General features: G+C 49.3%; 1 protein-coding gene across 1 annotated transcript in view; it reads left to right on the top strand.

The window, feature by feature from the left end:
* The window catches only part of MAP3K9 (mitogen-activated protein kinase kinase kinase 9), an 81,254-nt gene extending 54,034 nt beyond the window's left edge, over nucleotides 1-27,220 (top strand). Inside the window, exons 4-12 of the mRNA XM_060620190.3 lie at nucleotides 5,003-5,151; nucleotides 6,025-6,200; nucleotides 10,545-10,785; nucleotides 12,489-12,611; nucleotides 13,991-14,144; nucleotides 16,136-16,204; nucleotides 17,623-17,735; nucleotides 18,717-19,520; nucleotides 20,834-27,220. Coding sequence (XP_060476173.1) covers nucleotides 5,003-5,151; nucleotides 6,025-6,200; nucleotides 10,545-10,785; nucleotides 12,489-12,611; nucleotides 13,991-14,144; nucleotides 16,136-16,204; nucleotides 17,623-17,735; nucleotides 18,717-19,520; nucleotides 20,834-21,318 — 2,314 coding nt within the window. The 3' untranslated portion in view covers nucleotides 21,319-27,220. The remainder of the gene's footprint in view (nucleotides 1-5,002; nucleotides 5,152-6,024; nucleotides 6,201-10,544; nucleotides 10,786-12,488; nucleotides 12,612-13,990; nucleotides 14,145-16,135; nucleotides 16,205-17,622; nucleotides 17,736-18,716; nucleotides 19,521-20,833) is intronic.
* The last annotated feature ends 471 nt before the right edge of the window (nucleotides 27,221-27,691 follow it).

Below are 27,691 nucleotides of genomic sequence, written 5' to 3'. Positions count from 1 at the left end.
TCTCTTAAAACTTTGTGGTTTAGCCATATTGCCATCTGTATACCCTTGTGCCTGCATTTCGGGCAGCTTCCTCTGGGATGATTGGCCCACTAGGCCTGGGGCTCAGCAGGATATCCCAGAGAGGGCCCACACATGCCCAGGAGCTTGGACAACGTTTGTTCACAAATCGACTTGTAACTCATTTACTCATTCAGGAAATGTTTGTGGAATATTTACTGTGTGCCAGGTACTGGGCAGAGCCTGTGTCCGTCCTCCACCCCTCCTGGAACTCCTCAAGGTCTGGGGCCTCTGGGCCTCTTCTATTGCTGTGTGCTGAAGGCCAGCTGAGTTTGTCTTACTGCTTTTCGAGTGTAGGTCTCTGGGTCTCTTCCACATGCTGTGATGGAGGGTATGATGATCACGGCCCAGATCCTCGACTAAATGTGTTTCCTGATGTGCTTGGATTAGACCGCCTCAGGAGGAGTAATTGACAAAACCTTTCCCTTTGGTTGTGTGTGCACAGAGTGCAGTGGTTAGTGGTCTCCTATAATGACTTCTTGCCTGGTGTGGGGGGGATGGAATGGAGGCATTTTAAGTTTTCAGAATTATAGAACTTGGAGCGCCTGGGTGGCTCAGTGGGTTAAGCGTCTGATGCTTGGTTTCAGCTCAGGTCACGATCTCATCGTGTGTGGTTTCGAGCCCTGCGTCGGGCTCTGTGCTGACAGCATGGAGCCTGCTTGGAATTCTCTGTCTCCCTCTCTCTCTGCCCCTACCTGGCTCTCTCTCAAAATAAATAAATAAATAAACATTAAAATAAAATTATAGAAGTAAAATGTGTTCACCATAGGAAAAAAAATTAGAAAATATGGGTAAACAAAAAGAAAAAAAAAAGGGAAAAAGAAATCACCCATTACTCACTTCTAAAGATAACTTCTGATAATATTTTGGTGCGTTTATTTCTGTTCCTGTGCTCATCTACTCGTCCCTTAAAATGAGATCATTCTGTTTTGTAAGCTGCTTTTGAATATAATACAGGGGCACCTCTGTTGGGTGTCTGACTTCGGCTCGGGTCATGGTCTTACAGTTTGTGGGTTCGAGTTCTGCATCGGGCTCTGTGCTGACAGCTCAGCTTCAGATTCTGTGTCTCCTTCTCTCTCTTTGCCCCTCTCCTGCTTGTCTGTCTCTCTCTCTCTTAAAAAAAAAAACAATAATGTAATATAGCATGCGCATATTACCATATTAGTAAATATTTACCATGTCTATGTATTCATGTATATATTACATATATAGTAACAAATAAATCATCGTTTTGAATGAGGTCTGGTTAACAACAACAACAAGAACAGTTTTGTGTTACTTCACAATTTACAGAGTGCTTTCATATGTGGTAGTTCAACTATCTTCACCAACAATTATTAAATAGCATGGTTTCTGGAATGTGGGGTCACAGCCAATTACCAAGTGCAGAAGCCCATTCAAGGGACACCCTCTCCTTTCAGGATGTGTGTCTTAGAGACAACATAGGTTAATAAGAAAAATAGTCCTGGTCCAGCTCAGGTGTGGATTTGCTGTGCCTTTGGTTGGGTTGCTATCTACTCTGATGCTTTTCCTCACTTTGAGAACACAGAGCGCCCCTCCCTGACCTGTGACCCCACCAAATGGTGGAAGGCATTACCATACCTCTGGAGGTGGTTAATCATTGACACAGGGTGCATTCCCCAAGGTTTGCAAGGACGCCTGGGAAATCACTGACAGCACTATGGGAATGGGTGGCTCCCCGTTGGGGGAGGGACTGAGGCAGAGTTTTAGCTGAGCTGGTACCTCCAGGCCGCTTGTACAAGGTCTTGAAAGGGCCTGTTGACCTTCTCTCAACCTTGGGAGGGCATCAGAGTGGGTCAAACCTGAGGTAAACCATGTGGGCTTCTCCTGCCCACCTCTCCCGGGGGCTCAGACACATCTAATGTGTCATTCTTTAGTTCCTTTCTTGGACTCTATTCCTGCCAAAGGAATGCCAAGTCTTCATTTACATCACCACCTTCTGTTACAGAAATAAAGAGGAACATTGGCAGAGGAGAACTAACTGGTTCAGTCGTCCCCAGGAATGCTTCTTCCCTGATTGCTGTCGTCCCTCAGCAAGGCTCTTGGCCGACACTGCAGTCTCTCCCTAAATCCCACCAGAGGCTTTCTTGTTTCAGGACCTTCCCAAGGGGAAGCACACAGTGTTCACTAGCTGTAGAGTGTAGCTTCCAGAGAAGCAGTAGTTACTGTTATTTATTCTTTGCAGTTACTCTGTGCGGTGGGAATTGGCTGTCTTTGTTGCACAAGTGAGGAAACTGAGGTTTGGACAGGTAAGCTTCCTTTGCCACGGCCCCACCACTGTAAGTGGTGAAGCAGACACATTTGACTCAAGTCTGTCTGAATCTTCCTTGGGCAGCATTCGACCCGTTTCTCCTAGTTGTGGGGCATTTCACATGGAACAAAATGGCAGTGGAACAAAGAAACAAGCCAGGTGAGAGCAGGGCTGCCCTCGTCGAAACTGAAAGAGACGGAGTCCCTGGCTCCACCCTCTTCGAGGTGGCCCGAGGCATCTCCATGGGTCACCTAGGACTCAGCACTAAAAGCGTCACAGAGTAGATGTGAGGACACAAATAGGACCCATGTTTAGATCTTTGAAATCCTCTACTGTCTTTCCAGGTAGTTAGGGCTCAGACACCAGGAGAGGGGTTCTTTGGGACCTTGGGTTTTTGTTCCCCAGAGTGGAGGTTGGCAGTGATGCCAGGAACAGACAACTGAAGCTGAGGGTCACCGTAGCCTAGGAGTCTAGTCCGCAGTGCGGACAGTTCTTAGAGGTCACTTGGTAGCAGCTGCCCAGCACGACTGCTGTCTGGATGAGTCACAGTAAAGATTTGGCAGGAAGAATAACAGTGCTATTCTGGGAATTCAGGGCTTACTCCAGGGCGCCCAGTGCAGCCTGCGGGACTGTCTATCCATACAGTGCTTCCCACCAGCTCACTCACTAGACGAGGCCTACTGTGTACGAGGCCCTGAGAAAGCAAAGGTTAAACGACCATCCCTGCTCTCGCAGGGCCCATTGGCTGGCAGACAAACAACCACAGTCCACGGCAGCCCACACAAGGGTGAAGTAACACTGGCAGCATCAGGGAAGGCTTCCTAAAGTGTCCATTGTTGCCATCAACCTCAGACTAAAAGCCAAGTCCCTGTCAAGACAAGACCTGTAACTGTCTACCAGGCTTTTCGTGGTTGTTGAGATACATAAAGAAAGTGATGTATTTGGAGGGCGCACTGGGGGAACGCCGTTGTCCAAGGAGACTGGCCAGGCCACTCTGGAGGACCGTCTGCGGGGATCTTCTGGGATGCCCTGGTGCATTGGTTGGCACATTGCTCTCCTTTGGAGCCATGCCAGGTCACCTGGGATTCTTTGAGGGCAAGCCTTGGCTTTGTATATGCTGATCCCTGTGTTCTTTTACCCAGCAGTCCGGGCTTAGCTGTCTCCTGACCCCATTCTGGTCTGGTTTAGGTGGCCAGGGGCCCATCATTGTCTCTTTGTGCACTCATAATATGTCTGTTGTGACCCACTCTGTGTGCTAATTGACCTCTTTTCTGTTCCTGTCGGTAGTCTCTTTGTAGATAAGATCTGTGTCTTGTATCCCATTGGCCTGCAGTGAGCTTGATGCACAATAAATCTTTAGTAGATGTTTAAAACGAATGAATAAAGGGTGGAGCATTTGAATTTGAAAGACGATTATAGTTCACCAAGCAGAGAAATGGTACAAGGAGATTCTAGAGAGAAGAAATTGAGAGTTGGTCCAGGGCCCACCATGACTTATTCCACATATGCCCTTAATATATGCTGCTAAACTTACCTGAACCTCGCTTTCCTCATCTGCAAAATGGGGATAATATTTATCTTGCAGGTTCATGGTAAGGATTTAAGATGATGTTCATAAAGGTCTTAGCATCTTGTGCATACAAAGTACCATGATGAAATATTAGGCTGTTTTCCAATTAATCTCTATGCCCAGCGTGGGGCTCGAACTCACGACTCCGAGATCAAGAGTCACACACTTTCCCACCTGAGCTATGTTTTGTTTGAAAATAACATGACTTTGTTGGTTATAAACTACCGATGAGTATTTTTTAAAAATTTGAGGCTTGTGTTAAAAATATGAGGAGAGCCACTCTTTACTGTTCGTGGCCTTATGGTGCTTGTCCTGAAAGGATTGTTATTCCTGGAAGGATTGAACCCTACATGATTTTGCCTCTTTCTGACTGAATTCATAGAATAATTATTCCGCTAAATTCTGTGCTCCCCATTCTCTGACTCACAGGACATGTGAAAAGAAATTCTTCATGTGGCTTTGAAAGGTGGAGAGGAAACTGAAGTCCTCACAGCTGACACACTGCTCTGTTGTCCCCATGTCGGCCACGCTTGTGCAACTTTCCCCTTGGAATTAGACAGAGTCTCTGTTAAGTGATCAGTGGCAGGAATCCATCCAACCTAATGGGCATTTAAAGAAATCTGTTACAGGAGCAAAATCTGTTCTAGGTGGTCAGGTCTCTGCTTTTCTAAAGCCAAAGAAATAGATCTGTGGCTAACGCTGAAGTTTTCTTAAAACAGACAAAAAAATGTATTCTTGGGAGGCTGCCTCTTCTTCTAGAGTGTTACGTTATGGATAACAGCAGAATAGCTGTGGCTGGCTGGCACGGATTTAAACCCTTAGAGTGGCTCAGTGAATCTCACGGCAGCCTTGTGAGACTGGCCGTGTTGTTTGCACTTTACAGATGAGGAATCTGAGGAACAAGCCTTCGAAATCAAGTGTGCCTGACTCCAGAGCTCTTGCTTTTAGTGGGTCGGCCTCGTGGTCTTCCGGTCTGTATTCCATTGGTGCATCTGCTTTGTTGGTGTCCCTCCGTCCCAGAAAGAGTATGGGCAGCTCAGAAAGATCTCATGAGCCCTGTCGGTGAGACTGCCTTGTGGCTTCTGTCTTCTTCCCCTGCTCAGCTACGGGGTGCTGCTTTGGGAGCTCCTGACTGGCGAGGTGCCCTTCCGAGGAATCGATGGCTTAGCCGTAGCTTATGGAGTGGCCATGAACAAGCTCGCTCTTCCCATTCCTTCTACGTGCCCAGAACCTTTTGCCAAACTCATGGAAGGTAAGTGACCCCTGGCTGGAACAAAACTGGAGAAAGTTTACCTTTCGGCAGCCCTTGGGTACGTTGCGGACAATCCTGCAGGGTCGGTTACTGAAAGAGGAGGTGAAGCATTGGTCACTCACGGAGGAATCCTGTGGGTGGTTGGAAGACCTGCTTGAAGATATGTCAACACCCTGCCTCGCTGATGTTACAGATGTCCCTTCTGTCCATCTACAGTGACTGTAGAGCTTGGCTCAGTAACTAAAGCCTGCTATCCATGGCTTTAGCATTTTATTACTTAATAAAAAATGAGCGTATTACACATATAGAAGCAAAGAACATCGGAGAAGAAAGGAACTCTAGAAGTCATCTGGTCCCTAAGTGAGAAACCCAAAGCTGAGAGAGGCGAGGTGCACTCCATTAGCTAGTGTCTGAGCTGAGAGTAGGTAGAGTTCACTTTTCCTGCTGCCCAGCCTGGTGCCTTTTATCCTTGCCTTATCATCATCCCATAGAGGTGGGCAAGGCTGGCTCATTTATTTGTGGGAGATTGAGGCCCCGAGTCTCATTACCCACTGTCAAGACTGGAATCGTGTAGGAACATGAGAAGTCATGGCTGTTGAACTTCACGCAGGCAGAGTCTCTGGACTTGCTTTTCTTATGCTAACTCAACAGAGTCAGATGGGGGCGGCCGCATTATATTTCCCCATTCAGTCTTTATAATATTGAGGGTGGGCAGCTTGTTTTATTTCCCCAGCCCTATTTGTGGTTACCTACCCAGTGTTTCAGTTTCTGGAGGGAAAACTATTTCTGGTAAGTGAGGGCCCGTAATATTCTAAGTCTTAACGCTTGTCTCTGTCCATTCATGCTTTCTGTCCGCTCACGTGTTCCGTGCAGACTGCTGGAATCCCGACCCTCACTCACGACCATCTTTCACAAATATCCTGGACCAGCTAACTACCATAGAGGAGTCTGGTTTCTTTGAAATGCCCAAGGACTCCTTCCACTGCCTGCAGGATGACTGGAAACATGAGATTCAGGAGATGTTTGACCAACTCAGGGCCAAAGAAAAGGTAAATAAAACAAGAAAAAGCCATGCATTGAATCAGTGGACCTTCCCCACTGGGGCCTCTGGACAAATTCCGACACAACCACCTTCCTGCTTGGTCTGTGGTAACAGAGCAGCTTTTTTCTTCCCGGCTTTACATGGAGAGAGTTCTCCAGGCCTTAGGTATGCCCTGAAATAGTATAGACGTTTTCTTTCTTTCTGGGATATGGCAGGAACAAGTAGGGGAGTCATGATCCAAAGCTCTTCTTACAGAGTATCTATTTCATTGTCCAAACCAGAGGAAGAGCACCACTGGGTAAGTACCAGCAGAAAGTATGAGAAAGTTCTAGAAATGTTTCTTGGTTCTGTAGTGGACTTCTGGGGGTGGGGGGTTAACTTGTTACAGGGATACTTCAACACTGAGCACAGGTATCAGAATCAGAAATAGCGATGGGCTAAAAATACTATGGTTCTGAAACTATTTGGTATTCTGCGTGTTTTTATGAAAAGGGCTCAAGCCCAAACTGACTGAGGAGTTCAGATATTCTTAGCTTACTAAAGATCTACCTTTTTGTTTTGGTGTCCATTCCCTATGTGGCTCCTCTCTTTGCCCTTCATGCCTGGTTAGCAGCCAGTATCCACAGAGGTGAAGCTTCACACCAGCACCTATGTTGCTTCTACGACAGGGGCCAGGCTGGACCTAAGGGCTATAGCTGCGGGCATAAGCGGCGTCCATGTGTCTCGGTTAATTTCTGTTTTCCCTTCTCATTCCCCATTATGGGCATTTGGGAAGCAATTTAATATAATGACAGTAGCTAAAATTGTGTATGTCTTTCAAGTTCTTTCACTTGAAATGTCTGATGATAAAAGAACCTTGTATCATTTTTATCTTGGGGGGGGGGGGGGGTTATGGCCCTTGCCCCGGCATGTAGGGCAGGTATTATCTTTTTCATCTCAAGGCTGAGGGTCAGTGACTTGTCTAAAGTCACACAGCCAGGATAGTGAGAGGCAGAATCTTGAACCTGGATCTTCTGATTCCAAACTTTTTCTCTCCAATATCATTGTTGTTTCCCTAAACAAATGACTTAAAAATCATTTCTGGAGCTGATGTGAAGAAATTAAACTCTTTTTTTTTTTTTAATTTTTTTTTTTTAATGCCATATAGCAGTCCTAAACCTGGTAGTATTTGGCAAGTCAGTGAGGATTCTGCAGGGGAATGGAGTGAGTCTATGACATCTTTTGTGACCTGGGGGGTGGGGGGAATCCGACACTGACCTTGGAGCAGAGTAATTAATCGAGTTTGTTCCTGTTACTAATGCTATTCCAACTAGAAGAAACCTAGAGTTGCTGGTTCTTTTTAGACTGTTGAATCATTTGACTCTTGGTTTTCTTTCTTTTGATTGATGAAATTATAAGGGTACTAGCCACTAAGAAGAATGAAACTTGGATTTTGTCAGTAAATAGTTGCTAGGAAAAGCCAAACCCATTCTCATAACAGCTAACATTCGTAGAGCATGTTCCCTGTGCCATGCTCTAAGTAATTAATATGAATTCTTATGTAATCTTACACAATAAGATAATAATTGTCTTACATACCATGTGCTGTCAGTGCTGTTAATTCCATATTGCATATGATGCCCATGGTAATTCACTCCAGGCCACTATTCAGCCAGTTTGTTCCAGAGCCCTTGCTCTTTTTTCTTTTTCTTTTTTAAGTTTATTTTGAGAGAGAGAGAGAGCATGTCCACAAGTGGGGAAGGGGCAGAGAGAGAGGGGGAGAGAGAATCCCAAGTAGGCTCCTCACTGTCAGTGCAGAGCCCGACGCGGGGCTCCAACTTAAGAACCGTGAGAACATGACCGGAGCCCAAGTCAAGAGTCAGATGCTTAACCGACTGAGCCACTCAGGTGCCCCCAGAGCCCTTGCTATGATGCCTGTCCATTATAAGGCTTGTAGTTGGGCAAGTGAGGGCGAGATGGATAATGAGCTTTCTCTCTGGAGAGATTCCTACTAAATCATTGTATGCAGATAATGTGATTTGCATACTAGGAGACTGATCCCCAAATAGGCGTTTCACAAGCAGGAGACTCACATGTTTGAGTCTTCCAGATATATGGTGCCATTGGCAAGTACTCCACAAATGTCCTGGTTTCCCATATGATTCAGCTCATTCTCAGCGTGTCTCAACTTGACAGCTTCCACATATAGTGACGATGGATTTGTCTCTGGACTGGGGTCTGACTTCCCACAAAAGAGGGGGCTACAACACAAACCATCCCCTAGACAAGAGGGCACAGGAGAAGATGACTTAGGGAAGCTGAAATCAGCTTGAACTTTTTTTTTTTTTTTTTTTTAATGTTTATTTTTGAGACAGAGAGAGACAGAGCATGAACAGGGGAGGGTCAGAGAGAGAGGGAGACACAGAATCTGAAGCAGGCTCCAGGCCCTGAGCTGTCAGCACAGAGCCCGACGCGGGGCTTGAACTCACGGACCGTGAGATCATGACCTGAGCCGAAGTCGGACGCTTAACCGACTGAGCCACCCAGGCGCCCCCAGCTTGAACTTTTTAACTTTCCCATCTAGCAGCAAAATCAACCAACCAGGAATGATTTTTCTCAATCTTCCGTGTGTGTGTGTTCTCCTGATGGTGAAAACAAAGTACTGGGATAAGGAGAGCCAAGGTTTTGGGGGAAGCATACAACAGTTGCTTATTTCATTAAAGAAGGAGAAGTCCAAAAGTTCAGGCTCATCTCTCAGACACTTTGGATGAATCTGGGTTCCCGTAAAGGCGTGTATTTATAAAATTGAATTCTGTCTCCCCTCCTTTCTCATTCACGCGTTGACACTGAGCACCTATCATGTACAAGACAGTTTTCAAGGTGCTAATCCTTTTCTCACTTCTGCCTTTTCTATAATATTTATTATCAATTTTGATACTCTCTTGAGAGTAGAGGGCAAGTTGAGTGAAAGTTCCTAAATGTCAGAATATTTTATTCCCCTCAGGTCTCTGTTCTCTCTTTGTTCTCTACCCACTGCTCAGCTTTGCCAATATGTGTTCACAGACTTTTTTCCTAGCTCTAGGCTCCCTTTCTACAGTCCAGAGTGACTTCTTATAGTGGAGCATTCCATGGAGAAATTGTAGCTTTCGACCACAGAAGTGTTGCTCTGACTACTTTATTGAAGAAATGCCCATTTTTTTTTTAGGTTTGACTACATCATGCCCCCTCACTTCAGTCTTACGCCCTGGGTAACCAGTGCTAACAGTTTAGATGCCAGATTTGACAATTGTATGTACATGTTCTGTTCTCATTCCTGTTTCCTCTCCTAATACCTAATACCACCTCCCCTCCCCTCCCCCCCCCCCCCCATCTCAGGAACTTCATAAATTCATGCAGAAGGAAAAAGGGGAAGCAGGCAAGAGGGCTTGCCCATCTACTAGGGCAGTGGTACTAGAGCAAGCGCCTGGCAAAGACTTTCGGAAATGTTTTCTCTTCTCTTTGCTGTGCTGTCGTGGTCCTTCCAGAGCAAGTGGTTGTCCTTTGAGATAAGGGGAGAGTTCAAACCACATGCCTCAGTAGAGTCACTCACCAACTGAACAGAGGTTTAGAAGACTCCCTTTTTTGAACAATCACTCTGGAAATACATTTTTATTTGAGTGTTAGGTGATGCCTGGAGGGTGATTCATTTCTAGGGGGGGCACGTTTTAAGCTAGATCACATTTAGTTGGCTCCGGTTTAAGAAACGTCCCTTATATAATGGGGAAAAAAATTAAAATAGAACCAAGTCTGTGTATTTTTTTTTAATGTTTTTATTTATTTTTGAGACAGAGAGAGAGAGAGCATGAGCAGGGGAGGGAGGGGCAGAGAGAGAGGGAGACACAGAATCTGAAGCAGGCTCCAAGCTATCAGCACAGAGCCTGACGCGGGGCTCGAACTCACCGACTGTGAGATCATGACCTGAGCCGAAGTCGGACGCTTAACCGACGGAGCCACCCAGGCGCTCCCCAAGTCTGTAAAATTTAAGGACAGGATTATATTTTCTACCCAACCCCCCCCCCCCATTTTTTTCCAATCACAGGCAATTTTTATCAGTAATCAGGGAGCACCTGGGAACTACCAGCCCCTGTCTCCAGGGCTGCGGTAGCCGTGTCCTCAGTGTGGCCGTGCCCAGCCTGCCTGTCCCCAGCGTCCAGCGTGGTCAGGTGTCCGTTTGCCAGCTACCTGTGAGGCCTGCATCTCCTCCTGGGACCGGGGGTGTGGGCATCACAGGAGCGCTGTCCAGGTTTCCGGGAAGCACTGGCCCTCGGGGGCCCTCGGCCTCCACCCCTGCACTGAACGCCCCGTCTTCTCCCCGCTGCGTCTGCCGCTGCAGGAGCTCCGGACCTGGGAGGAGGAGCTGACGCGGGCCGCGCTCCAGCAGAAGACACAGGAGGAGCTGCTGCGGCGCCGCGAGCAGGAGCTGGCCGAGCGGGAGATCGACATCCTAGAGCGGGAGCTCAACATCATCATCCACCAGCTGTGCCAGGAGAAGCCCCGGGTGAAGAAACGCAAGGGCAAGTTCAGGAAGAGCCGGCTGAAGCTCAAGGATGGGAACCGCATCAGCCTTCCTTCCGGTCAGCGGCCGGGCTGGGGGCGGCTGGGGGGTTAGGGAGCAGGGCAGCCTGCTGCAGGGGACCCCGGGGGGCGGCCAGGGACGGGGCTCTGGGGCTCAGAACGGAGCAGGTTGGACGTGGCCCGTTCCGCTCACCGGAAAGACTGGCCTGCGGAAAAGCTACCCGGCTCCAGGGGAGTTTTTGAGGGTGACTGATCACAGGGTGTGAAGGAAGACCGACTGGTGGCTGGTGGACCTGACAGGCGGGCACGGTCCGGACTGACAGTCGCGTGGTGGCTCACATAGACACGTCTCACGTGAGGCAAGCCCGGTGAGGAGGCCCAGAGCTGCAGGGGCAGATTCCGGGGCATGCGTATGCCAGAGACGAGAGAACGCCATGCTCTGCAGAATAACTTATCTCTGGCTTTCTTTAAATAATTAGTTGTGTGCGAGCAGTGGAGATCAGGATTAATGTGTAAGAATTTGATTTATGCACAACCTTTCAGAAGCACATTGGGTGAATAAAGGCACATCTGGAGTACGTCCAGGCTTGGGGAAATGCAAAGTAAAAGGAATCTGTGAATTAGAATCTTTGTGGGGTGTAGTGTGCCCATGGAGGGAGGTGAGTGTGTGTTTATGTAGATGAAAAAAACTTCGTTGTAGTCTAAGTTTATCAGGTCTGGGAAGCAAACCTACAGAAGTGTAAGGAACCAAGGGAAAAGGGCGGAATAGGAACAATAGCCAATGATTGTAAGCACTGGTGGCTTCAGTACAGACAAGGGAATCCATTCAGTGAAATTCCGTGACTTTGTTTGTGGGACATGTTTACTGGTGTCCATGTTGCACATTTTTTCTGGCCAGGCAACAGGGAGTCTTTGAGTTCCTCTCGAACGTGTTGCGTGTGGTGCCACGCTGCTGCCGTGTGCTGGGGAAGGCTCATAGGAAAACAGTAGCTCCCACCTTCCGGGACACTGCATCTAGTGGGGAGACCTAGGTGTGAACACTCAGCTGTTCACACTTCTCGATACATGAGGACACTGGAACTTAGAAATCCAGAGCTGCGAGTTTTACGTTCTTCATGCTCTGCCATAACTGCCTCTGGAAGACGTCACAGTCTGGACCATTAGCCCCATTGCCCTCACTTTCCTAGGTTCCCACCAAGGATTAGTCCTAATTACTCTGCCCTGCCTGCACTTAATGAGAAACATCAGTCTCCCTGCTTTGGTCCCTAAGAAAAGGGGGCATGTACTAATAGATTGTAAGAAACAGAATTGTTTTTATTTATTTTGAGAGAGAATTTTGAAAGAATTGTTTTTATTTATTTTGAGCTGAAATCAAGAATGGGACACAATCGACTGAGCCACCCGGGCACCCCAAGAAAAAGAATTTTAAGTTAGATTTCCTAGAATACGCAACAAGTCTCATGTCTTAAACAACTATTGTAAATCTGTATATATAAGATCCGCTTAGACAGTGAATTTTCCTTCTCCTCATATGTTGGTCCTGCTGCCCTGCCTTCTTTGGGGAGAAAGAGAACATTTCCTAGGTGAACAAGTTGCTTCTTGGGAAACTGGGGCCTGTCCCTCAAGCCCAGGACATGTCACTTTTCTCATAGGAACTAGATTATGGGAAAATGCGTCTAGCGGGGATGCATTCACTTTTCTCATAGGAACTAGAGTATGGGAAAATGCTAATGCACACACATGTCTGTGTTTCCCCAAGCAGATTTCCAGCACAAGTTCACGGTTCAGGCCTCCCCCACCATGGATAAAAGGAAGAGTCTCACCAACAGCCGCTCCAGTCCTCCTGCGAGCCCCACCATCATTCCTCGCCTTCGAGCCATCCAGTGTGAGACTGTTTCCCAAATTAGCTGGGGCCAGAACACACCGGGGGCACCCGTCCCCTGCTCTGTCCAGCCACCGACTGGCCCAGGCTTGCTCCATCCATAACTTCTGCCACCTCTCCTCGACAATGTGTATATACATGCACATATGTACGCAAACCCGTAGCCCTCCTTCTTGTCTCTCTCCATTAGCTTTACTACCGCCTCCTCTACCTTTTACTCTTAGATCCCAGCAAAGGGGGTTGTGGGTATCGACGGGATCCTTAGTGAACTACAAAGCAATTTGGAAACTGGTGTGTGATATAGATACCCTGGTACCTGGCCTGGGTTGGTTGGTACCCTGGCCTAGGGACCTTGTGCACTCTCCGCCATGTTTGGGGCGTCACTGTTTTTCTTTTGTTCATGCTTCCCAGGGAAGGGTGTTTTCAAAGTGTAGTTCCTAAGAAAACTCACCAAAGACTTTGTGATAGGCCAAATTGGGACTGATTTTATTTTCACCACCGTGTTTACTGAAAAGAATTTACACATACACGTGTGTGTGTGTGTGTGTGTGTGTGTACATGAACAAAGTAGTTCCCCTAACTTAAAGATAGAGATTTCACTTTTTTAAAAGCCCTAGATTTCTGGCTATCCTTGAAAATCAATTTGTATCAGTGGATTCCCTTTTTCACGTGGCCACAGTTGGCTAGAACCAATGGCAGTGTCCATATGCACCGTATTTTGCCTCAGTCCCCTCAGCTCCCTATTTTTTGGTGTCTGGAATCATTCACTCATTTATGATGTAAGCCTCTGGAGCATTTGGGTTTCAGCCCTTGTTATAAGGTAGCAATGTCAGAAGAATGTTCCTCCTCTCTTATCTAGTATATTTCTCTAGGCCTGTTCCCTCCCCTTCTCCTACTCCTGACTTCCTTCTCCATAGTCTTGAGTTCCTCATTATCTTTCTTTCTTACCTACAATTCCTTTCTGCACTTCCAAGTCTTCCTTACCCCCTTATATTTTTTCTCTCCTTCCTAACTCCTCACCCACTGCCCCTCCCCGCCCAGTTCCACCCAACAAAACCAAGTTCTTTAAGTCAGATCTGTTTGGAACTCTGCCGTCTGGCTGGCCTGAGCTCCAGCTTTGCATTGGACTTACGAGAATCTGGGCAGTTTTTCCATGTTTGGTACTTTGCGAGTGCTCAGTGATTGGTGGCTGAGGACTTGAAGGCTCCACTTGGGCACAGAGTTTTTGAGGAGGTGTGACTTCTTCCCTGTAACTCCATGCGTGTGTGTCCACGTGCGCATGTGTCTGTGTCTATCTGGTGAGGTAGAGGCTAGTTTGGGGGGGGGGGGGGGGGACTGTCTATCTTTCTTTCCAGATCCCATCCAACTTTTGTTCTTCACAGTGACACCAGGTGAAAGCAGCAAAACCTGGGGCCGGAACTCAGTCGTCCCCAAAGAAGAAGGGGAGGAGGAGGAGAAGAGGGCCCCCAAGAAGAAAGGACGGACGTGGGGGCCAAGTACACTTGGTCAGAAGGAGCTTGCCTCGGGAGACGAAGGGTAAGAGCCAGAATGTAAGAGATTCTTTCCACTTAAAGATGGGTATACCCTTTTAAAACTATGATATGAAATACCTTCTTCTCTGTTGTGTTTCATTGCTTTCTGAGAAATTACAAGCTTCAGTTTTCCAATGTTCTCATTTCCTGAACCTCCTAGGACAGGGCTCAGCATACGTTTTCTGTAAAGGGTCAGATAATAAATATTTTAGGCTTTGTGGGTCACATCCTCTCTTTTGCAATTACTCACCTCCTGTGTTGTAGTGCAAAGGCAGCCATAGACCATGGGCACTATGTAAATGAATGAGCGTGGCTATGTTGATTCAGTAAAACTTTACGAAGGTGGGTGGTGGACAGGATTTAGCCCCCTCGTTGTAGTTTGCCAACACCTGAAGTCCCGGTTCTTCGTAGGCCAGTCGCTACATGTAGCGGTGTAGTGGTGGCGAGCATAACCCCTGACCCCAGGCTGCCTGGGCATGAATCCTGGCTCCGCCATGCCTCACCGTGTGGCCTCGTGTTTCCTCATCTGTAAATCGGAGGTTATACCAGTACCCATCTCCCGGGGTTGATGTGAGGATTAAATAAATCCATTTTGGGAAGCGCATACAAGATTAGCTGGCTCATAGGAAGCATTTGTAATACCTGCTGTGATGGTTCTTCCCTGCTCCTGGTGCATTTTCTATTTCCTACCTTATTCTTGGTGTTAGAGGCTGGAATCCTGTTTTTTGACTTTTCTGAGTGTGAGAATAGGCAGTAATCCCCTTTGCCCTTTTCAGAGACTTTCCTGAACTTGTGTCCGAACCTGTAAGTGGCCTTGGTATTCCTTCGAATACTAAGAAGATTTCATGTCCAAAATCTGTTCTCTCATGTCAGATCCGAGCTGAGAACGAAAATAGCAATTTGATTCAAAAAGGATTGACTCCAAAGCCAGGCTTTAGAAATCACAAATACCTTGGAATAGAAAATTTAGGTACATAGGGTGAACTGCCTGAGCTCTGTGAGGGCTCGATGATGGTCCTCTAGGAATGGTGAATTGCTCTGCTGTGCTAGGTCCTGTAGAGGCAGGATCTCCCTCAGTTTGGATTCCTTCGAGCCCTGGGGTAGAGTAGGGTTAGGATGGGTCTGAAAGTCAGTCACGCTGAATCCCTGGATGTTTCTGACATTTTAGTAGCTTCTCTGGTTCTGCTTCATTTATAGATGTTTTTCGTCTTGTTTAGGAAATTAACTTTGGTTCATGTTTCAAAATATTAACTTTGAATTTTCTTCCTCCCTGCGTAGATTTGTCCTCAAAACTATTGAAGCAGTTCATAGAGGTGGGGGAGGGGAGGGGCAGAGAGAAGGAGAGACAGAATCCCAAGCAGGCTCTGCACTGTCAGCATAGAGCCCAGTGTGGGACTCGAACTCAAAAACTGTGAGATCATGACCTGAGCCAAAATCAAGAGTCAGACGCTTAACTGACTGAGCCACCCAGGCACCCCAAAATATGACTTGAATTTTTTATGATTCTCAATTCCTGTTGAAGAAATAAAGTATATTCTGTTCATTCTCGAGTAAAGGCTTCTTTAACGTCAGAAATTTTGGGAGCCTCTGTGTGATAATATTTCTAATTTTAGCCCCTATCAACGGAAGAAAATAATCCCTAACAACAAAAAGCTATATTGAATTCAGTAATGTTAAGTGAATATACATCCTTTAAAAAACGAGTACATATCTGTAGGAAACGTATGCACTTGCTTGTAGATAGCTTGGGTATCTGTGGGTTCACACGGCCTCTGCAGTTATGCTGTGGCTGCTCAAGGACCTTTGTCCCACAGATTGGGAGGTCCTGGGTCTCCTTGTTAGGATTATTCCTTCATCACGTGGGCTTTGCTTACCGGGCCAGAGGAGGGCAGCTACCAATGTAGCTAGAGTCAAGCCTTGAGGGCTCCCATGTGGGAGATACTGAATTGGATGTACCCACTGTCGCCTACTACTGATTTTCTTTATTCATTGAAGATCCCCTCAGAGACGTGAGAAAGCTAATGGTTTAAGTACCCCATCAGAGTCTCCACATTTCCACCTGGGGTGAGTCTAATCTTCACCCTTTCATCAAATGTGTTCGTAATAGTCCCCTTCCATTTCCTTGTCCTCACAGCACATCCGGTAGAATCAAACCTCATTATTGCCAAGGCTACGCTGATTTTTTTCCTTTAAAGCAGTACCATCGTGCACCCTGGGAAATTCCTGTGTTGGTCTGACTTTCCCTCTCCTCACTTCTCTGACCACTCCCGTTGTGGGGATTCTCCTGGCACCCTTAGTTTTAGGGGGCAGTACATGACTATTTATGCTTTGAACTTTAGCACTGGCTTTGACTTTGCTAATCTGGATTCCCCTTGAACTCAGAGCTGGAGGTGATGTTATAAGATCATCAGCTAAAAGTCCCAGGCTGTGGGTTTGGTTAGCATGCTTATCCCTGGCTGTGTATTTTGGTTGAAACCAATGGTGGCCGGAATATACTTGAATTCACTGGTGTTTCTGACAGCACTTGAAATAGAGATCTGAAGTGAGGGGAAAAGTTGGTCCCTCTCTCTCCCTCGAGATGGACCGGGAAGAGTGGGCTGTAGCTGAACAGCTTTTCCTGGCCCTAAAATGAGAGCCACCTCTGGTTATAATCCTGGTATGTCCAAGGCAGCCATAACCCACGGAGTCCTCAGCCTTCTCTCTTCGTTGTCCATTAGAGAAAAGACCAGTGCTTCTGGGCCTCTGATTCCCCCCCCCCATCGTAAAGGGGGTTGATGGGGTGCCCAGTCAGGATCCTCAGAGTTACTGGCTGGCAGGTGTGAGCTCATCACAGGGACTTGAAAGCAAGCTCCTGCCCTTTTCCTCTTCATTCCCAGACAAACCCGGGGCTCGAGTGCAGCATTATGTACTACCCACATAGGTCTGTCCCAAAGTGCACTGCTTTGGTGCAGCTTTGTTGGCTGATTTTTGTTTTTGAAAAGTGGATGGCTTGGAAAGTTGCCTAAGCATGCCGTGAGCTTGGAAGGAGAAGTTGAGAAATGGCCCATCCCTGCTAGCTCATCTGCCCAGGGCTCGCCTGGGATCACAAGGCTTCGAATTGCAGTGTCTCTGATGTCAGCAGTGTGCTGGACACAGTGTCCTGGAGTGATCGTCTCTGCCTTAAGGTGGGCTCAGGCAAGACCCTGGCCAGTGCTGGGCAGTCCTCATTCTTCCTGTCTTCTTGCCGGCCTGCCTGCTAGATCTTTCCACAGCTCCGTAGCAGCATGTGAAGGGGTGGGTTCATGGCCCTGCTTTTCTTTTCCTGGAGCATGTGCACTTCTGTTTGTGACACGAGGGGACCCAGTGATGTTCGTTACCCCGAGGCTCCTGGGCTTTGGTGGAATTAAGCACACAGAAAGAGACGTTTCCATGGGCCCCTGGAGGCGAGGGTGGAGTAAGGGAAGTCACCAGTTCTAACAGTTCCCCCATTTCCTCCTATTTAGCCTCAAGTCCCTGGTAGATGGATATAAACAGTGGTCGTCCAGTGCCCCCAACCTGGGGAAGGGCCCGAGGAGTAGCCCAGCCCTGCCAGGGTTCACCAGCCTTATGGAGATGGGTAAGCATGGCCCTTGTCCTGACTGTCCCTGTTCCCTCAGGGCACTTCTGGCCAAGCTTCTGGGAGTGTTTGAGGACTCCTAGCACCACCTCATGGGGATTGTCTCCTCTTTGACCCAACTCCTGGGCCCTCACCCCATTCCCTCTTCATTGGCTCTACTCCCATTGCATCAAACCTTCCCAAATCAGTTTGTTCCCACTGCTGCCATGGAGCCTGCCCTTGGCCTCCTATCCCAGGGCGCCGGTTGTAGTCTCCTTAGGGCAGTGCAGAGGGTGAGGACTTGAATCAGGTGCTTCCATCTGCTTGGGTCTCTTTGTATTTTAACGTGGGGAGTCTGCAAGACAGGAGATGGTGGCGGAAGACACTGTGGTCTTTCTCTAAGGAAGCTTTCCAGTTGCCTGTGATTGCTGAATGGGTAAGGTCTTCTCCAGGCTCCCCCTCTCTCTCAGATAGGATGTCCTCTTCTCTCTGAAGATTTCCAAGTCTTAGTAGGTCAGTCTACAGCATAGATGGGCCTTCACCCATGTAGAGGATTCCAGTCTGTTGCGGGACACTGGTCTTGAGACCGGCCTCTAGGCCATTGTTGTAGAAATTCAAGGTCCCTTCCAGTTTTAAGGTGCAAAAACATTAGGGATGTTTCTGTTCTACCCACTATTCTAGGAAACTCACACACTGTACCTCTTGTGTTGAGGATCCCAATGCAAGAAGTAGGAAATGAGCAGATTTGTCTGCACACAGGAAAATAGGCTCTGGAATGGAGAGCGATTGCCTCATATTGGCCACGGTTGAGTGTGGAGGGGTAAAGCCCTGTGGGTTCAATGCCCGGTCCTTATCCTGCCTGTGAGACTGTTTGACCCTTGCACTCCTGAAAATCCAGGAGGCCCAGGAGGCCCAGGGTTGGGGAGAAGGATGAGATTCTTACTCTTGCTGCCTCATTCCCGTTTCCTGTCCCCCACACCCTGCCATTTTTGTCATCTCCAGAGGATGAGGACAGCGAAGGCCCCAGGAGTGGGGAGAGTCGTCTACAGCATTCACCCAACCAGTCCTACCTCTGTATCCCGTTCCCTCGCGGAGAGGATGGGGAGGGCCCCTCCAGTGATGGAGTCCACGAGGAGCCCACCCCAGTCAATTCAGCCACCAGTACCCCTCAGCTGACGCCAACTAACAGCCTCAAGCGGGGTGGCACCCACCACCGCCGTTGTGAGGTGGCTCTGCTTGGCTGTGGGGCTGTTCTCGCGGCCACAGGCCTGGGCTTTGACCTGCTTGAAGCTGGCAAGTGCCAGCTGCTTCCCCCAGAGGAGCCTGAGCCACCAGCCCGCGAGGAGAAGAAGAGGCGTGAGGGTCTTTTCCAGAGGGCCAGCCGTCCTCGTCGGAGCACCAGCCCCCCATCCCGGAAGCTCTTCAAGAAGGAGGAGCCCATGCTGTTGCTAGGAGACCCCTCTGCCTCCCTCACACTGCTTTCTCTCTCCTCCATCTCCGAGTGCAACTCCACCCGCTCCCTGCTGCGTTCCGACAGTGACGAGATCGTGGTGTACGAGATGCCCATCAGTCCGGTTGAAGCCCCACCCCTGACCCCTTGCACCCACAACCCCCTGGTCAACGTCCGAGTGGAACGCTTCAAGCGAGACCCTAACCAATCCCTGACTCCTACCCATGTCACCCTTACGGCCCCCACGCAGCCCAGTGGTCACCGGCGGACTCCTTCTGACGGGGCCCTCAAGCCAGCGGCTCTCCTAGCCAGCAGGAGCCCCTCCAGCAATGGGTTGAGCCCCAGCCCAGGAACAGGTGAGTCCCGTCCTCCTTTTCTCTTTCCTGCTCTTGGGCCTCCCGGGTGTGGCAAGATTGGAGTGAATGGCAAAATTAGAATGACAGTTCCTCCTCTGATTCGGCCCACCAGGACGTGCTGCCCTGGGGTTGGAGAGATGGCCAGGCCGACTGATTTCTCTGTGTCCTGTGCCTCGGCAGGGGGCTTCCCTGAAGAGTGAAGGCAGACCGCAGGTTCTGGGAAGAATCGGACCCAGGGCTCCTGTAGGATGTTCAGGTCCTGGGTCTTGGAGGGCACAGTGTAGTGCCTTCAGGGCATCGGAGGGGCAGGAGCCGAGCTGTGCTCGTTCCCTGAAGTGGAGACAAAAGTTACCAGAAGGAATGCTACACTCATACAGGAGGGGTATTTGTGCCACGTAGCTGGGCTCTTGCCTGTGATTACAGCTTAGTACAGACCTACTCGTGGGCAAGCTTCCTCCCAGGCATCCTGCCTGTATCGCTCATCCCTTGTTTGTGCCTGACTCCGAATCCAGGTACATTCCTGTGCCTGTGCATGAGCTCGCCTTCCCTGTCTGACGCTGAGCCACCTGGGTGTCCACATCCCTGTCTTTTCCTGCCACTGTCACTTGCTCCCTAGAAGACCGAAACCTGACTTTGCAACCCCTCTCACCCAGTAGGAGAGGAGATGGCGACTGGGATTTCAGGGAGATTTTGAGTGTAAATGACAATTGTATTTTCCCTTTCGGCTTTAGATTTTTTGTTGTACTCAGGTATGTGTCCTCTTTGGGAAGAGACCTTATGACTCATCTTCAGATTTTTGAGACCTAGATTTGTTCTGGCCTCACATGTTTATTAAATGGATGAACTGGAAATAAACAGACACTTCCTTACGTCAGGGGTCAGCAAACTTTCTCGTTAAAGGCCAGATAATAAATATTTTAAGCTTTTGGGGTCGTACGGTCTCCGTTGTAATTACTCAACACTGCTGCTGTCGTGGGAGAACAAGCTGTAGGTGCGGCTGTGTTACAATAAAACTTGTTTTGCAGACCACAGGGTGGCCCATGGATCGTAGGTTTTTCATTACAGATGTGACCCCCGTATGTCCTCTTCTTATTTTATTATCGGAGACAGTGATCATGGCCTTCTCGTTCACTGTTGTATCCCCAGTGCCTCCCAGCACACTCCGCTGCACATAGTAGGTGCTGCTTAAATATTTGTTGCTCGTGTTATTCCAGGTGAATAGGGATGTGGCAGGTATGGGGAGGGAGCAGTGTCTATCTGGTCTAGAAATGTGTGCCATCACCTGATGCCTCTCCCTCTGTCTCTTTGCCCAGGAATGTTGAAAACCCCCAGCCCCAGCCGAGACCCAGGTGAATTCCCCCGTCTCCCTGACCCCAATGTGGTCTTTCCCCCGACCCCAAGGCGCTGGAACACACAGCAGGATTCTACCCTGGAGAGACCCAAGACCCTGGAGTTTCTGCCTCGGCCACGTCCTTCTGCCAACCGGCAACGGCTGGACCCTTGGTGGTTTGTGTCCCCCAGCCATGCCCGTAGCGCCTCCCCAGCCAACAGCTCCAGCACGGAGACACCCAGCAACCTGGACTCCTGCTTCGCTAGCAGCAGCAGCACTGTGGATGAGCGGCCCGGACTCCCGGCCCTGCTCCCGTTCCAAGCGGGGCCGCTGCCCCCTGCTGAGCGGACGCTTCTGGACCTGGACGCAGAGGGCCAGAGTCAGGACAGCACCGTGCCGCTGTGCAGAGCCGAACTGAACACACACAGGCCCGCCCCTTATGAGATTCAGCAAGAGTTCTGGTCTTAACACGAAAAGGGTTGGGGGCGGGCAAGGGGGAAGCAGGAGGAGATGGGGGGAGCTGGCTGGCACAGCCCTTTCTCGGAGTTGGACCCCCTGAAATCCAGCCCTACTTCTTGCACTGATAATGCACTTTGAAGGTGGAAGGGATGGAAGCAGGGCCACTTCAGAGGGTCCCCTGCCCTGTAGGGCCTTTCTACCCATGTCCACTGGAAGGGGCTGTGGCCATCAGCTCTGGCTGTGTAGGGGAGGGAGGGGTGCGTGCATGTCCCCCACCCTCCACAGTCTTCCTCGCCTTTACGGTGACTCTGCAGGGTCACTCAGCCAAATCTGTCTGCTGCCCCCTCTCCTCAGCCCCCTGGGTAAGCCTGGAGCCTGTCCCGGAGTCCTCTTGTTAGCCCTGAGTTCAGCCTTCCCAAACACCAGTATTGGATGATCTGTGATTGATTTTGCTCCTCTTCCACATTCTTCCCCAGCACCCATGAATCAGAGTCTCATCTGGTGTGAGATAACACGCTTTTCTGTGCCCTAAGCCCTTACGTGCCCACTGGAGGACTGAAGGCAAGGTGCCCCAGTGTGGGACGTAGGAGTTGAGGGACCTGGTACTTACCCGCCTGCCCTTCCAGGTGCCCCGCTTATTTATTTGAGCCCCACAGGGGTAAGGGGACCTGGGGGGAGGAGAGGGAATTAGGAAAAACAGAGTCGAGTGGCAGCAAAGAGGGTAACAGAGTCTGCCCTTGTTCCTTTCGGAAACACACAAATAAAGGCAGAAACCAGCACCTGTTGATGGCATCCATCTCCTACCCGGGGTCTGGACGTGGCCAGACCAGTTTCCGATACAAACATGCTCATCCCAGGGATAGTTTCTTGGGAGACTCACTCACTGGTGCCAGTTCTGAAGCCAGAGACAAAGTTCCTGTGTTGGTCCGTTATGTTGTTCTGGTCGTTATGTGTTATGCCCTTCTCTGGATCTTTCCTCCAATCCCTGGAGCCAGTGGATTATGTGTTTGGCTGGTAGATATCTCTGCACTGCACCAAAATAGCATATTGGTGGGGGGGGGGGGGGGGGGGGTTGGGAGGGTCCCGGACACTGGGAGCTGGAACTGTGGGGATTTCTTCTCAGCCACGCCATCCATTACGGGATGCCCTTGAAGTAAAACGGAGCCATTAGTGGTACCTTCCACACACGGATATGGTGAGGCGATGATGTTCGTGGGGTCCTTACTGATATACAGGAACCTTTGAGCCCCAGGCACTGCAGACCGAGGGCTCATGCCTCTGGGCACAGGTGGCCCCTGATGCTGGGCTCTGGACCCTGAGCTGGGTAGGAAGGAGAGCAGAGGCCAACCCTGACTTTTCTGGAATCTGTTTCCTTAACTGGAATGTTGAGCTGCTTGTGGAGCTTCCTCCTGTGTGCCTGCACCATTTCCACTTCCCCTGGGGCCTCCCGTGTCAAGTGTGAGCGGTTGCCTTTGTGCAGGACACACACGTAAACTTGATTGGGAGCAGAGCCTTGGGTCATGCTCCTCTCCCCTCCAGACTCTCCAAATGTGGCTTCCCTGTCTCTTATCATTGGAATATTTCCTTGGAGACGTTGGCGGACCGCCTGCAGGTTCCCTGCATTTGCTGCCCGCCTGCCAGAAGGAGGAAAGCAGTGAAGCTGGCACAGATGATGAGTTTGGTCACCGCTCTGTCTCTCTGTCACTATGATCAAGTCCCAACCCGGGAATGAGGAAAGGGGTGACCTTGGTTTTCGAATGGCTCCCTGTTTTATGAGCTCACTGGCACTTTGGTTCAAGGGCCCCCCCCCCTCATCTTGGGTGGGAGGCACTCAGTTTTGTTGCCCATGTTGTCTCATCTGTCTCCTCTTTTTGCAGTGAAGACTGTAGGGTGTTTTTTTTTCTTTTTTGCCTCCGTCCCCTCACCCCTTGGCTGGGGTGGGGGGGAGGGGTTGTGGAATGTGAATCCTATTAACAGTTCCAGCCAACCCAGGGACTCCTCTTCATTCTTGATTGGGGAGGGGGCCACAGATGGTGTGTTCTGGGCCCTTCCCTGGACTCTCCATAGCCCCAGTTCCTAAGTCTCTAATGTGTCTATAAGCCCTTGGCTCCACTAAATGGCCCTTTGGCGGGGCGCAGCACACAGCATAATCCACACCTTGCTGGCTCTGGACAGTGCTCTGTGCTGTGAGGCAGTTGACCGTTTTCTACTTTTTGTTGTTTTGTTAGGTTGCAGCCATCTTTTGGGGAAGTGGTAGTATAACTGATGTAATGGGCATGGAGTGGTGGCCACTTGCCATTGAGTAAGAGGCTGAACCCCTTTCTTACTCCTCCAGCTGGAGGAAAGACAAAGACTGGGTCTGCTATTGGTAGAATTGCACCTGTCGGAGGCAGAAGCAGGATTAGTCTGAGGCTGCTTCGTGAGCTGGCGCAAAGATGGAGGCGTTCTCTCAGCTCCTCCATATCCCGTCTCTGATGGGCCCCTGCCTGCCACATTCTCTCTCTGTAGGGTGAGGCGTGGCGGGATAAGGATCCTATAGAATTTGAGTTGTCCACTTAGGCTCCCTTGTCTCTATGGTCACGGTCAGGAGCAGGCCTTGAAGCTGGGATTAAGCCCCTGCGTTGGCAGTAGCCGGAATCCCTTTTTCCGTTTCTTTCCTCAGAGACACTCTCCCTCTGTTGTTGGCAGGTGTTCATTACCCAAAAGTGATTGGATGATTGGGATCCAGTGGCCCCCAGCATCAGGGGCCACCAGTAATGGTGATTGGAAACAGATACTGCTCTCTGCCCTTTCTCCTCAGATCCCTCATCTCCTTCCACTGATTCTAAACAGGATTATCCTCTGTTTACCCGCCCCCCCCCTTGGGGATCCAGGTCCCTGCCAGGGGCTGAGTGGATGTCTCCATTATCCTCATAGTATTTCTAAGAGGCTTGGTGGTTACTCTCTTCACTTCACATCCTTTAGTATCCCAGGGGTCTGGTAGTAATGATGAAGGTGATGATGATGATGTCTTCTATTTGTCAACTCAGAATAGTGCTAACCTTTCCTCCTGGCCTTTACAAAATTGCATCATTTTCCTTCTGATACACTTGCTGGTAGAGAAAAGAAAATGCTTAAAGAGGAAGAAATTCAAGGGAAGGGAAATTTGAAAGCTGCCTGGACTGGTCGCTGAGTCGGGCACCAAGCTCTAGGACTTGAACAAGGTGTCTGTCTTCCACCATCTGTTTTGCTGTCTGGCTCCCCTTTTAGCCACTCTCGCATTTCCTTCCTGTAAAAGCAACCATTACCTGTTTCCCGGTCAAGGGCAATGAGAACATGTTTCAGAGCAGGTCGGCGAAGCATGCAGCTCCCAGCCGGCCATTAGGACAAATTGCTGACCTTAACAGTGTGGTCCTCACCACTTTTGCCTCTAAGGGACTTGCCTAGTGTTTCTTACTTTGGTTTCTGGAAGAGTAGTGGTTTGGAGCTGGCTTAGAATGACTAACGGGGGCCATGGTCAGGCACATCTTCTTCTGCGTTTATGCAGCACCTGGTGTTTACAGACCTCCTTTCTGATCCCCCCACTTAACTTGTCAGGCTGGTCTTTCCCAGCATTAGTGTCTTAGGAAGGAGGAAAATAGGAGACCGGGAGGCTGGAGTCAGCATCAGAATGACAGTTTGGGGTCTTGGAGTTTTTAGGAGTCATTCCCAGAGTCTTGTTTTTTTCGAGACTGGAATGAGGCCAATTTAATTCCTGGAAGAATCTTTGCGATAAGGTCTGCCGGCCCTTGGGACGCATGTCCTGGTGTGAGGTTCTTTACAAGGCCCCTTTCCCCTCAGACCAGGGTTGCTCAGGGACACAACAGGACACCCCAAGGGCATCTAGGTGTGGCTTGTTGTCAACACTCCTATTCCTCAGTCCCCACATTGGAGGCCCCCTCCTCCCTCTGGCCCCCACAAGGAGGGAGACCCCTCCTGAGCATTGCTAACTCTTCAAGCTTGCTTTTAACAAAAGCACAGAACAGCGGGTTCTGAAAGGCTGGATGGCTGTGAATGGTTACACTTCAGGGAGCCTTGATCTTTTCTTCATGTGTTTAATTAAGCCTGTGCTTTTGGCTCAGGTATGTGAGCCCCCCCCCCCCCTCCACCCGCCTTCAAGCTGGTTGGATACACTCCATTGCCTCTTGGAGGATTTGGGAGAAGAGGCAGGTTTTGCCCTTGCTGTAGTGCTGGGCCTTTCCTGAAAGCTCTGCCAGAGACTGGCCCTGGGTCAGGGGTGAGAGCAGCCCGCACCGCAGTGTGTTGTGATCATAAATGACCATGGTGGCAAGAACGGCAGGAACACGGTGACCTGAGCTGCCCACATGCCAGTGTGCGAAGTTGCAAGTGTCTCCTCCCCTCTGTGGACCTGTGAGCCCAACAACGAACTGAGGATGATGCTATCTTCCCTACCTGAAGCACGAAGCCCTTTAACTTTAAAATGTATGGTCCTGGAACCCAGGGTCCAGCACTGATAAGCCTCACCTTGCTAGTTTATTTCCCTTTGTGGAGAAAAGTGTGGGGGTTGGGTGGGGTGGCGGGTGGTTGTAGGTCAAAACCAGCCGAATATTGGCAATTTCCTGTGGTTCAGCCTACTAGGCCACTTGCCTCTCTCCTTGGCTTCAGGCCTGAGGATGGCTTCTTGTCAAGCTACATTTAGTCCTAGGAACACATTCCTAAATGCTCTCTTCTTTCAGACAAATCATTGCTTTCTTAGATCAGGAATTCAAATTAGTAAAAATCCACATCAGAAAGGAGAACCCACTGCTGCTTCTGGGAGTTCTCGGTCCCTGGCACCTTCCGGGCCTTGCCACTGGACCCTTGGCATCTCAGGCACTGGTGTTTGAAGGCAGGAGGCAGAAACCGGAGTCCCGGCTAATTATGGCTAATTAATAGGATTTAGGTGCCTAGCCAGCCTGACCCAGCTCTGGGCTTCTGGTTGGCTGTGCAGGTCAGGTGAACCTCTCATCATCTTCTCAGACTGCTGACGATTTCCCATTTGTCCTGATGAGATATTGACAGCCCTCCCGCTTTGTTCATTTCCGGTCTTGGGCACTGGCAGCACCCTGGCCTCCCTAGACAACTCAGGGAGCCCGGTCATTTGTTGTTCTGAAGGTCAGGCTCTTTCCTTAACCTAGAAGCCAGTAGGACTGGTCTTCCTGATTCTTAACTGCCTGTGGTTCCCTGCATCCCCCGCCTGTAGCCTTGCTTTGGGTTGTTAGCTCACGACTGCAGCTAGAAATTGAGAAGAGCCATTGTGTTGAGCTACATGCCCTTGGTACCCAGCTGTAGCAAAGAAGGGAGATGAACTTGTCAACTTTCTCCTCTGATTTTCCTCACTATCCATCCTAAACACACACGCGCACACATTCACACACTCACATATTCACATGCTCACATACAGATTTAGACTATCTTCTAGAGGATTAAGGAAAGAAGTTGGAGATGGGTTTTACTTAGTTCGCAGAAAAGCTTTCTTTGGGATTTTCCTTCCTGTTAGAGCCTTTGAGTCTAGGTAAAGTGAAAGTTCACATATGTGTTCGTTTTGTTTCTCTGTAATTAGCTACTAGTTTTCATCCCTAGGCCTTCCCTGTTTCAGTGTCTTGTTCATATGTCCTAACCCTGTGTCCTTGAATTCCCATTTTGCTTTGGGATTTAAGTTATTGTAATTTGTCAACAATATTTAAAAATAGAAAAGTCCTGAAGGAAACTTACCAGGTTCTTTTCTTTGGCTTTTTTTTTTTTTTCAAGGTACTGTAAATTGTTAACTAGGGATGCCAAGCAGGCTTGGTTCAATGGCTAAACCTCTTATCGTATTACAGTGTAATGCCGATTCAGCCTGGTCCCACCACCAGAGCACACACAGACTTGAATAAAACTGTTACAACAATGACTTCTGGTTTGCCGTGGTGCTTTGTAAGCTTATCCTTTCCCCACTTTTTAATTAAACAAGATATCCAAGTAACTGGCTCTTGTGGGGGGATTTCCATATGTAGGGAAAAATAAAAACCATGGCTATGGCACAGGAAACAGGAAGTGGGGGGAAAGCCTCCCTGAAGCCCCTGGAGCTCCCAGCTGGACCACAGAGGCCCTTCTGGCACATGGTGCTGAGCCGCACCTGCTGAGATGATTCAGTCTCTTCTCTCAACTGACTTCTGCACAGGCTATGGGTTTGGGCTTTCAGAGCCCCTGCAAGCATGTGCTGTCTCCCACCCCTATCATCATCCACCCTGATGTTCCTGGTGAAGTTGTAAATGGGGCTAAGAGGACAAACAAGCGGAGTTATACACGAGATTTTCTGCCTGTGAGGAAAATCTTGGATTCCTTTTCATCTTGATACTCTCAATGGCACTTGCCAGCTGTG

The sequence above is a fragment of the Panthera onca genome, chromosome B3 (genome assembly GCF_046562875.1).
Source record: "Panthera onca isolate mPanOnc1 chromosome B3, mPanOnc1 haplotype 2, whole genome shotgun sequence".
NCBI lineage: Eukaryota > Metazoa > Chordata > Mammalia > Carnivora > Felidae > Panthera > Panthera onca.
The sequence above is the reverse complement of the archived record's forward strand: the minus strand, read 5'-3'. Positions and strand labels throughout refer to the sequence as shown.